General features: G+C 51.5%; 1 protein-coding gene and 1 long non-coding RNA gene across 3 annotated transcripts; one reads left to right on the top strand and one right to left on the bottom strand.

Moving 5' to 3' along the window:
• The first annotated feature begins 72 nt into the window (after positions 1–72).
• On the top strand, positions 73–5362 carry LOC132652998 (uncharacterized). Its single transcript, XR_009590596.1, has 3 exons — positions 73–294; positions 387–473; positions 5196–5362. It is a non-coding gene; the product is annotated as an uncharacterized LOC132652998 (long non-coding RNA).
• Positions 5363–8427: 3065 nt separating this feature from the next.
• Positions 8428–11010, bottom strand: Gja4 (gap junction protein alpha 4). 2 transcript variants are annotated; one of them, XM_021644815.2, is made up of 2 exons: positions 10878–11010; positions 8428–10159 (listed from the first exon to the last, which is right to left on the bottom strand). In XM_021644815.2, the coding sequence occupies exon 2, from the start codon at positions 9957–9959 to the stop codon at positions 8958–8960; it is 1002 nt and encodes a 333-aa protein (XP_021500490.1). In that variant the 5' UTR covers positions 9960–10159; positions 10878–11010; the 3' UTR covers positions 8428–8957. The 2 variants fall into 2 exon arrangements, with proteins under 2 accessions (XP_021500490.1, XP_021500491.1); XM_021644816.2 differs by having other exon boundaries at positions 8428–9976; positions 10878–10995.
• Between the last annotated feature and the right edge of the window lie 763 nt (positions 11011–11773).

Raw genomic sequence — 11773 nt, 5'->3', positions numbered from 1 at the left:
TGGGGGTCCTGTCATCAGCTGTGGTGCTGTCGCATCGATGCCCCTCTTTTTTCTGGATCTCTCTTTTCCCCCACCTCAGTATCCTCTTATATATCAGTCTTCGTTTCTAAAAACCAACCCATCTAATAACCTTGTTTTTGTCTCCTATGAAAGGTTATTTTGGGGGCCAGAGAGACAGTTATCTTTGATCCTGTCCTGCTGTGTTCCTGGAGTCTGTAGTTCCTGGACATGCACCATCATGTTCCTGACCTCTCTCTACCCACTCTGTGTCTTTGCACTTCCTGGATTGTCTAGGTAGTAGCACTGATTGGCTGAACAGAAGTCATGGTCACACCTTGTTGTTGGGTTCCTGGAAAAAAAGGTATCGTCTTTGGCTTCCATCACAGGTCTGCCCTGCCTCCGACTTATTTTGGATGGCCTCCCCAGCAGGAAGGGGCTCAGATGTCTCAGGGACAACTGCCACCCCAGCCATGGTAATTCTCTTGTATGGGATGGCTCCCTGTCTGCCACCCCTTCCTGGCCCTACCCATCCTACTTTCCTTTCCCGTGTCCCTGGCCTGTGCCTCCTGCAATGCCTTGAATTTCTGGTCTAAACTGGCTGGCGATGGAGTAGGGCTCTTCTATACTTTCTTTCTCTATAGTCTGCAAATCCAAGCTCACAGACTTCATTCTTTTCCCCTGGACTCGGTCAGAATCTCTGAGTCCACTTCGTTTAAATTCTACTAACTTTAATGAACCCATGTTCTTGGCTCAGAAAATGTTGTGTTTGTAGGGGTTGATCCTAGGTATTTGAGATGCATGGTGGGGTCCTTAGGGAATCCCTGGACTAGAAAACAAGGCCTGGACACCTAGGACATTAAAATTGTACTTGCAGACCTCCTTTCAAAGACCTCCTTTCAGCTGCTGAGAAACCTGAGCAACTGGCATTTTTTTTTTTTTTTTTTTTTTGAGGCTTGTGGCATAGTAAATAGTAAAGAATCAGTGGAGTTGCAAAAGGGCTTACATGTTTATGACGCTGAGGAGTGTGTGTGGTAGGGAATGGACCTAGGGCCGTGCCCGTGTGAGGCAAGAACTCTATAGCACGAATTGACATCCCTAACCCCATGGAATTCTTTTTTTAAATTAAAGATTTTATTTTCATTTTAAAATTATGGGTGTGTATACGTGCACATGTATACAAGTGCAGAGTCCGAAGAGGCCAGGAGAGGGCTCAGATCCTCTGGAGCTGACCAGTGCGCATGCTGGGAACCAAACTTGGGTCTTCTCTTAACCACTGAGCCATCTCTCCAGCTCCTGAATGCCGTTTGCTAAACCTGGCACGGTGGCATATACCTATCACTCTAGCGCTTGGGAGGTGGAGGCAGAAGGATCAGAAGTTCAAAGTCATCCTTGGCTACATTGCAAGTTTCAAGTCAGCCTGGGCTACATGAGCCTCTGTCTCCACATATAAGCAAATACAATCTGAGTATGCCTAACACCTTTGGGAGATGACGCCCAGAGTTCTACTGAGGCTGTGGCTGTGTTGGTAGAGGTCTCAGTCTTGAGAACTTGGCCCTTTCTATTCTAGGCAGGTCTGGCTCTGAGAAATTCTGCAGTTATCTTCTCTGTCCTTCTGGAGGCCTCTCAGTTTACTGGTTTTACAGGCTCCATGATCTGCCCTTGCCAGTGATCAGCCACCGTGGGCAGAAGCTTCTCTTTGCATGGTTAGAGAGCCTGGCATTTGCACCTAGGATTTTAGTGTGCTCCCTGGGCAGCCCCACGGAGGAAGCTTTATGAGCCTTGCACTGGGCTTGGCTTCCTGTCTATGGCCCTCACTCCCCCTCCTGGGATTCATCCCCTGGCCTCTGGAGAGTTCCTGTTTCTGGTTTTAGAGATTCCTTGGGTCATGGCCAAGCTGGACTGATTGAGGTTCTTGCAGCTCAGCGCACAGGCCAGCCACCTAGGTCCCTACAACACTGGCCCTATTAGTGCTGGCTCCTCTGCTTCCCATTCTGTGAAGTGAGTGGAGCATCACATTTTACTCTTTTTGTTTGTTTGGTTTGGTTTTTGTTCTTTTGAGACAAGGTTTCTTTCTGTAGCTTTGGCTGTCCTGGAACTCTCTGTAGTCCAGGCTGGCCTAGAACTCACAGAGATCTGCCTGCCTCTGCTTCTTGAGTGCTGGGATTAAAGGCATGAGACACCACTACCAGGTGTTTTACTCATATTATTTCATTTATATATCCCTGATTTGGGGGGTCAGACTCAGGGCCTTGCACATGCTAGGCAGGTGCTCTGTCAGTAAAGCTACATTGCCGGCCCATATATAGTTCTTTTGAAACAGGTGTTTCGCCCTTGGTGAAGACCTACCTTAGGGTGACATTGGCTACCTATAATTCTAGCATTTACAAGGCTGAGGCAGGAAGACTGTGAGTTCAAGGCCACATCGAGCTACTTTTTGAGATTCTGTCTCAAAAGAGAAAACCCGGGCTGGGCATGCAGATTAACTGGTGGGGTGCTTGCCTAGCATCTTTGAAGGCCCTGGGTTCCGTTTGCAACACCGCCTAGACTAGACATGGTGGTCCACACTTAATCCTAGCACTCAGGAGGCATAGGCAGGAGGACCAGAGATTCAAGGTCAGCCTGAGTAAGTTGGACTGGCCTCAAGTTCAGAGATCCGCCTACCTCTGCCTCCCGAGTGCTGGGATTAAGGGCATGTGCCACCACCACCACCAGGCCTCTTTCAACTTTTTTACTTTGAGACAAGGTCTGTCAAGCTGGTCTTGAAGTTTCTATCCTCCTCCCTCAGCCTCTAGAGCAGCTGGCACAACAGTCCTGCACCGCCAGGCCCCAGTAGATTTCATTAAATTTAATGGAGGTATATTTCACAGATTTATTTTTTCCAGAAAATTTGTTTTAACATAGAATGAAATCTTTGCCTAATCCAAGCTCACACAAAATTAACATCTCTTGCCTTTTAATTTAGGCATGTGATCCATTTTGAGTTTTTTTTTTTTTTTGGGGGGGGAAGGGCATGTGACATTTGATTTTTATTTTTTGAGATAGGGTCTCATGTAGCTCAGGTTTTATATTCAGTATATAGCCGAGGGTGATCTTGAACTTCTGATCCTCCTGCTTCTGCCTCTTGAGTGCTCAGATGACAGGCCTGTACCACTGTGCTTGGTTCTTTGCAGTCCTGTGGATGGAGCCTGGGCTTCATGTGTGCTGGGAAGGCACTCTACCAATGAGCGGACTCCCAGCCCCTGTTAGATTTTACACTATTAGCCCTAAGTTATACATGCTCCCTTCTCCTGCCCTTTCCCAGGTCATTATAGCTTTATTACAAATTCCTTATGAGAGCTGGGATTAAAGGCACAGCCCAGTTGAGACCCTGTATAAATACACACACACACACACACACACACACACACACACACACACACTCCTACTTTCCTCTTCCTATGAGAAGAGCAACCCTCGGAGACCTCTAGGTAGGTAAGAGCTCAGTACCACCTCCTCCATGGATGCCACACAAGTGGATGGAGCTCCTCGGACTCCTCAGACTCTGAGTACATCTGACTTAGCTAAAACAGGTTTAGCTCATGCTCTGGATGGCGGGCTCCAGACTCAAGAGGACAGCCCTTGCCAGGAGCATCCGTGAGCGGAAGGGAAGACGGTGCCTGACTGCTGCAGGCGTTGTCACTTCCTTTGCCCACGTTTCAGATTTCACCAGCCCCGTACTAAGTGGAAGCCTCAGGGATTTCAGCTGGAAAGCAGCTGAGGTCCTAGTTACAGAACCTCCCCACACACCACACCAGAAGCCAGGGAACCGCTTTATTTACGGCTTTTAGTTGAATCTGAACAAAACAAGGATACGTGGTGTGATGAGATAAGGCCGCCTAGACTCCGATTCCAATCGGCATTTTTATTTCTTCTGGAGAGTTAAATGACTCACACAAAGCCTGGTGTTTATTAGATGCACGGACACCTCACCTTAGTGAAGGGATCACGAGTGGCGAATACAGCGACGGGCCATTGAGGCAGACTTCTTGTTTATTATACAAATATAGACTGGAGGGCAGGCCAGATGGGTTGGAGGGTTAAGGTGCTTGCCACCAAGTCTGATGAGTTGAGTTCTAGCCTTGCAGTCCACGTGGTGGAAGGAGAGAGACAGCTCGTTAAGTTGCTCTTTGACAGACAAGCCCGTGTTCTGGCAGGACGGCCCTCCCCAGGCATACAGGTGCACGTGTGTTGCATACACACAAATAAATGAATGTAAGCTCATGCACACACACACATGGACATCACATTTAAGTATGGGAAGGTTACCCAGGGACTCTTGACTTATTCAGGGGCAAAAATAGCATTTTCACCCACTATTACACACTAAGATAGGTACCAGGTGAATTGCTAAGGCAGAAAGCTATTGAAAAGAAGCCTCTCAGGAGGCTCCTTCACCCTCCAGGCTAGGTCAGCTCCTCTACCTTTAGCCCTCCTGTTCCGTGATCAAAAAAGACTGACAGCGTCTCCCCATTTGGCACACTATCACCTGGTGTCTTCACAGGCACGGTGCTTCTCCCAGCTTTATTCTCTTCAGCGAATGAACGTCTAGCTTTCCTTAGGGTGAGGGAGGGCTAGCCATTCCTGGTCCACGGAGGAGGGGGCCTGGGGTCTGGCTCCCTTGGCTCATTCTCCTTTCGGGCAGCGCCACCTCCACCCACTTGGAGGTCACTGATGTGGCTCCCGGTAATTAGGGTGTGTCCGTGTTGCTGGGTCGTCTGCAATGACCTACGCCCATTATCAGAGAGAAAGCCCCTAAATTTTTTTCAGTTTACAACTTCTTAGCTTTTGACCTTTTCTTTCACTTCACTTCTTGGAATATCTTTCTTTCAAAGAAATAGAAACCGGGGAAAACATGAGAGCATCTATCTCACAGTGTCGTTTAACATAGAGAAGCATGAGGTGGGAGCATCCGAAGTCCAGGGCTGGAGTTAGCTCCTGGCTAGGGAGCCACTGGCAGAGCCCATGACCTAAGATGCATTTCCAAAGGCAGTTAATGATGTGAGGGAAAGGTTTGTGATTCAACGGAAGATGGAGAAGGCAGAACACAGGCCTGTTGACACCCTGTTACTCTGATTTTACTTGACCATAAGCATAAAAGATTACAAAAAGGGATGGTTTTAAAATATATTTTGTTTGTTTGTTTATTGTGTGTGCAGTGCCTGCGGAGGCCAGAAGAAGGGGTCAGATCTCCTGGAATTAAAATTAGAGGCAGTTGAGATCTGCCTGACGTGTGTGGTGGGACCGAACCTGGCTGCTCCGGAACTCACAGAGATCCACCCGCCTCTGCCAGGAGAGTGCAGACTAAAGGGGTCGCACTGCCTGTCCAGCCATAGCTTTTATTGTTGAAGTTAACATACAAAATAAAGGGTTATGGTGTGGTATACACAGGTGTTTCTTTACACTTAGTTCTAATCAGGTCAGTCTGGATGACTGAGTGACCCATTCTCAAGAAAATCAAACCAAACTAACAACAACAAGGATCAACGAAAAACAAGAAAAAAGAATCATGAGGTCAGCAGCCTGGTGGCCAGTCAGCCAGCACAGTTAGATCAGAGTTTGCTATTACTCAGCTTGACACAGCCCCCTGCTTGGTTTACATGTATTCCCATAACCCTGTCCTCCTCTTGCCTACCCAGAAAGGCAGTGCTGAATCCAAGTGACTGGAATTTATCTTTTTCTAAAATAACCTCGAGTCTATTCTGATTCACAAAAAATAACACTCCATTCATGAGGTTCAGGCCAGGCACGGTGGCGCGGTGCCCTGTGCAGCGTTCCTCGGGTCTAATTATCCTGTTCCTCACCCAATCCAGTCATTTCACAGGGGAGAAACTGAGGCAGGGGGAACAGACAGAACCACCGTCAAGTGTGTGTGAGAGAGACTGAGGCAGACTTGGTCTCCTAGCCCTGGACAGTGCGCTTTCTGGGACCAGGAGCTTGCTTTGGTCTTGGGGCGCTCTGGGGAAGGGTGGGTGGGAGGGAGGAGGGGGCAAAGGAAACTGTATGAAGTAAAGTTATTACCCAGCCACACTCTCCATCAAGACCACTGAGTTTGCATGTGCTAATACATTCTCCCGGCTTTACGGACCCTTGTGTGGGAGTGAGAGGGTCAGCAGGTATCAGTGTGAGTCAAACTGTGTCCTCCTCAAAAGACATGCTGAAGCCTTTGAAGGAGCCCCACTACCCACGCCCCAAATTGTAATCTTATTTGGGAATACGGCCTTTCCCAGAAATAACAAAATTGAAATTACATCTTTGGATCAAATCCAGTATGAACATGCTCACGAACACGCACTCACACACACACACACACACACACACACACACACACACACACGGGGGGACAAGGTCATAGGAGAAGTGTTGAAGGGGGGTGAGAAAGAGAGGGAAGGAGATGGAGTGAGAATGCCCTAACAAGGTGGGCATAGAAAGATGCTCAAAAAAAACAACAACAACAAAAAAAACCAAAAAAACCAACCAACCAACCCTGCTAGGAACCAGGGAGGGGATTCTAACACACTGCCCTCAGAAACCTTGAGCTTGGGTCTCCAGGGTCCAACAGGTCAGAGGATACATTTGTATTGTCTCAGCCACCTCTTTTTAAAATCAGTGTTTTGTCACCATGGTTACCGTGGTTTTGACAAAGAAAGGCAGGTGGGATGGAGCCCTCCATGCTCTTCATGCACGCTGCCCTTCCTCAAACCATAGGGTCCCATTCCCCTGTGCCATCCTTACCCTCAGCTTCCTCCTGTGCTTGTGTTTGTATAGTTACCAGTTTAGGCCCAGCTTCCCCCCAGCCTCCACATCGAGTTCAGAGAAAGTGAGCTCAAAGCCAGGATGCTCATCTTCATCAAACCTCTGTCACTGCCTTTCTAAGCTGGGCCAGGGAGAGGGCCTCAGACAGGGACGCTCTGAAGCCTACAGCCCTTGACTTCTCAGCTGCGAAGGGACTCAGCCTCCAGAGTCAGGCCTGCTAACACAGACCCGCTTCTTTGTGCCCAGTTTAACTCAGTCTCTCACTTCACTGCCACATCTGGGCCTCAGGGGGAGTGCAGGTGTCTCCGTGGCAACATTGAGACTCACTGACACAGATGTGTTCTGAGCAGTGGTCCAGACCCTGAGAGGTAGTGGCCATTGTTGGTGAAGTCAGGGGAGGCTTCCTGGAGGAGGATAGATGTTATGTTTCCAGGCCTTACTGGAAAGCGTGAGATGAATTTTGTCGCTTGGCTCGGATGGGGCAGGCAGCCATATGCTTTCGTTTATTTTATTTCATAGCCTTTGTGAGGAAGGTGAGGCTGTCCTTGAACTCACTATCTACAGTGACCTTGAACTTTGAAGCTGCCTTCCCTTCCTCAGTGCTGAGTGGGATTACAGGCATCCAACACCATGCCAAGGTTATGTGTTACTGGGCGTTCAACCCAGAGTTCCCGCCCAGCAAGAGTGAAGCTCTGTCAGCTGAGCCCTATCCTCAGCCTGGTTATGTTCTAGAGATGAGAAAAACTGTGAAGCAGCCCTGATCGACTTCAGGCCACAAAGTTGGTACGTGGGGGAGCAATGTTTAAACTTATGAGCCAGGTGTGAAAGCTCACGTTATCTCTCATGTACCAAAGCTCTGACCTTTCCTGGACTATAGTCACTTAGAGGCTCTGAGGGGAGGCCGGTGGCAAAGTAGGAAGGGGGTCGTTGTCTATCTGCTTTTCACAGTGAGTTCTGGATGCATAGACAGGAGCTAGGATACAAGCCCTTCAGTGGCTCCTTCTCATAGGCTGACCAGAAAGGGTTTAGGAAACACACGAAACTTACCCTCAACGCTCCCTTTAGAAGTTCCCAGGCACCCACGGTGAGGTGGGAAGGACATACGGACAAATTTGACTTATAATATGATGGCCTTGGTGACAGGCATGCCCAGGAGGAAATGTTTAGTCAGGAGTCACACTGGAAAGGACAGTAGGCTGGGGTACCTACCAGGTGGGCCTGGGAAAGGATAGGGAAAAGACACTGATTGTTTGGTCATGAACTAACGTGCAGCTGGTTAACAGGACACTGACTAGGAGTGGAATGAAAAAAGGCCAGTACCAGGGCAGTTTCAAAAGGAAGGAGAGATCGGTGCTGAGGGGATGAATGTCAGCCTGGGGATTTAGGCTACTCACTAGAGCTGGGCTGTGGATGATAAAGGACAGAGGCAGGTGGAGCTCTGTGAGTTCAAGGTCAGCCAGGTCTACAAAGGGAGTCCAGGACAGCCAAGGCCCCCTAAAGAAACCCTGTCTTGGGGTAGGGTGGAAAACCAAGGGAGGAAAAAAAAAAAAAAAAAAAAAAAAGGAAGTCTGGGTAAAATAACTGCCTCCCTCTCCCCGACCCAGGCACCCATGACAACATCGGCGCACGCCTGACTTATGATCGAGTCCCGTTTATTTTAGAAGCATAAACAGTGGAACTAGGAGCGACAGAAACGAGACACCAGCCAGTTCCCCTGGAAAGGGCCAGATCCAGGGCAGGCTGAGTCTGTCCAGGTGACGAAGCCGAGCCAGCAGCCTGCATCAACCTTTTCCCCAGAAGGAGAGGGGTGTGATGAAAACCCAGGGTTCGGTGACTCGCCTCAGAGGGGAGGCCCAAGAGTCAGGTTGGCTTGGGGGGTCCCTCTGGGTCAGGCGAAAAGGATCAGAGGGCCCAAAGCACCCTTAGCCAAAAGCACCCCCACCTGCTGTGACTGAGTCTGGTTAGAGTCACATTCTGCAAAGCCCCAACAGCGTCCTTTGGTCATCACAAAGGCACCTGTAATCAGGTCCTCTGCCCAGAGAGCATCCACCTCCCCAGGCCAGGTGTCTCCAAAGTGCTTTTGAGGAGAGCGAGCCACCTGAGCTGCATCCAAGGTGGACACACTCCTCAGAACGGCTGTGTCGAGTGAGTTAAGCCCTGCATCTCTACACATACTGCTTCTTGGATGCAGAGCTGTTGGGACGGCTGGGGGTCTTTCGGCCACCCTGCGGGGCCGGGTTAACGAAGGGAGGAGGTCTGGAAGAGGTCAGCCTCTCCTCTGTGGTCAAGTTGGCCCAGTTCTGCTCAGTGGACGAGAGCCCATTGTAGGTGGGACACGGTGGGGATGAGGGTGCCTCGCCCATGGGGAGGTAGAAGAAAACCTGCTCGGGGTAAGGGTCTGAGGCACTGCCCTGGGCTGGGGGGGCATCGTGGTCCTTGCGAGCCTTTAGCTCCCGGCTGACACACCGGCACAGCAGGTGCATCAGCTCTAGCAGGTTGAGCACCAAGGAGATGACGCCTACCACCAGCATGAAGATGATGAAGATGGTCTTCTCCGTGGGTCGAGAGACATAGCAGTTGACGAGGTGGGGGCAGGGCGCCCGCTGGCACACAAACACGGGCTCCATGGTCCAGCCGTAGAGGCGCCACTGGCCATAGAGGAAGCCTGCCTCCAGCACGCTCTTGCACAGCACACTGATGACATAGGTACCCATGAGTGCCCCTCGAATCCGGAGGCGGCCGTCCTCTGCCACCGAGATCTTGGCCATCTGGTGTTCTATGGCAGCCAGAGCCCGCTCTACCTGCAGGTCCTTGGACGGCAGGGCCCGAAGCTCTCCCTCTTTCTGCCGCAGCCGCTCCTCCCGCCGAGACAGGTAAATGACGTGGCCCAGGTAGATCAGGGTGGGCGTGCTGACGAAGAGGAACTGCAGCACCCAGTATCGGATGTGGGAGATGGGGAAAGCCTGGTCATAGCAGACGTTGGTACAGCCAGGCTGCGCTGTGTTACACTCGAAGTCAGACTGCTCATCTCCCCACACGGACTCGCCCGCCAGGCCCAGGATGAGGATGCGGAAGATGAAGAGCACAGTCAGCCAGACCTTGCCCACCGCAGTCGAGTGCTCCTGGACCTGGTCTAGCAGCTTCTCCAGGAAGCCCCAGTCACCCATGTTGCCAGGGCCTCTCTCTGCAGGGAGACAGGGGTCAGAGAGCCGTCAGCAGGGCAGCACAATGCCTTCCTCAGCTCCTCTTAGATGGAGGCCCTTGGGAGCTCCGCCACCCAGGGTCTGATCACACACTGTGCCTTCTTTCACAAGCCAGTGCCCCAGGATGACCACAGCCCAGAGAGGTCTGCATTGAGTAGAGGTTCCTATGGAAACAGAAGAGTTAGGAGAACTTAACCAAGGTCACACAGTTGGGCCATGGCCTTCCTCCCTTTTGTTCCGGGCTGGCTATATACCCCAAGACAGCAGGAGTGGGGAGGGAGATGTTGTCTCCAGGAGGTTCTCACCCTCCATGCTTCACTTAAAATGACAGGGCCTCATTGTCATCTATGCACTTGTCTGTGGGGGTGAGGGAAGCTGGGGAGAGGGGCTTAGGAGCCCCAGGCATTTGGTCCACCTGTCGACGAAAAGGACCACCTGCGATCTTAGTGACTACACCTGGTCCTGTCCTTTGCCTCCACCCCACTTCCCTCCCAAGCTGTTGCAGCCAATCTAGACCTTTGAAAGCAATGGCCGTAGCTGGGTGGCGGTCCCAACGTTCCCAGAACATGTTACGGCATGTGTGAATGTGTTAGTGTGTGTGTGGGGTTGCTTTCTGTAGAAGTGAAGCAGGTGCCACCAGACCTACGTTCAAATCTTGCTTCCTTCTCACTACCTGGGGATTTGGGTAAGTAACCTTCTGGCGCGTCAGTCTTTCCTTAAGGGTGCAATGAAAGAAGAGAGAAGGGCGCTGAGCACAGAGCCTGGCAAAAGGACGGTTAGGTGAGCGCTGCTGGTGGCTTCAGTCGTGTCTGGCGCCCCGGGGCAAGACTGCCTCAGTCCCCAGCAGTAGAGAGATCCGTATTCCCAGCTCCCCGAACTCACCGCCTGCTTGCCGGGCTGGCCCAGGTGGAGGGGACGACCGTGGCCAAAGCTGCGCCTGCGGGAATCCTGCAGGACCGCGCCTCCCACAGGACGCCTTAAATAGCGCGCAGCTGCGGGCTCAGGGCAGGAAACGCCAGCCAGAGGGCTCTAGGGAGCAGGGAGGCGGGGACTGGGAGGGACAGACTCCCAGGACCCGCCCAGATTGTGTATCTTAAGTTGCGGGAGGTGGAAGCCCTCTTTACGCTCCGGTATCCCAGACTGCCCCCTCCCGGGGTTCAGTCCCCGCCCCTTTTAGGCAGCAGAATTTGAAAGAGTTTTTAGCGAGAGCTGGCAGATCTGGCACCTGGTCCGGAGACTGTGAGGAGTGGGTGGGGTAAGAGACTCACCAGTGTGCCCTGGTTATTTGGACACTGGACCCACAACGGAGAGGGGTGAGACCTCTCCCTTCCCAGAATCCGGTGGATCTAGGGTTCTCTACTTCTCCAGTCCTGGGCGGGCTATACCACCAGAAGCCGCCTAGGAACTCCGTAGGGTCCTTTGAGACGTGGGGTGGAGGCAAGCTTCTGTCCTTTAGCCGGATCCCAGCTGATGCCTCTGAAACGGAGAGGGAGAGATCTCCTAAGGGAATTTGGAGGCTTCACTGTGAGTGAAGAGCATGGGATTAAAGAGGACCAGTCTGCAGCTGGGAAAATCCCAACAAACCAGCAAGCCTGGTTTCCTACCCTAGGCGCAGAAATTGAGCAGGGTACTCCCTTGGATAACAGTAAAAGTGTAAATGTGGGCTCTTCTGTGGCAGAGCCGGGGCATCACAGGGTGTGGTGAGGGGGCCGAGCAAGCCAGGCAATGCGGAACGGCGCACCACCGGCCCATCCTGGAGCTACCTAAGGTCTGATGCC

The sequence above is a fragment of the Meriones unguiculatus genome, chromosome 3 (genome assembly GCF_030254825.1).
Source record: "Meriones unguiculatus strain TT.TT164.6M chromosome 3, Bangor_MerUng_6.1, whole genome shotgun sequence".
NCBI lineage: Eukaryota > Metazoa > Chordata > Mammalia > Rodentia > Muridae > Meriones > Meriones unguiculatus.
The sequence above is the reverse complement of the archived record's forward strand: the minus strand, read 5'-3'. Positions and strand labels throughout refer to the sequence as shown.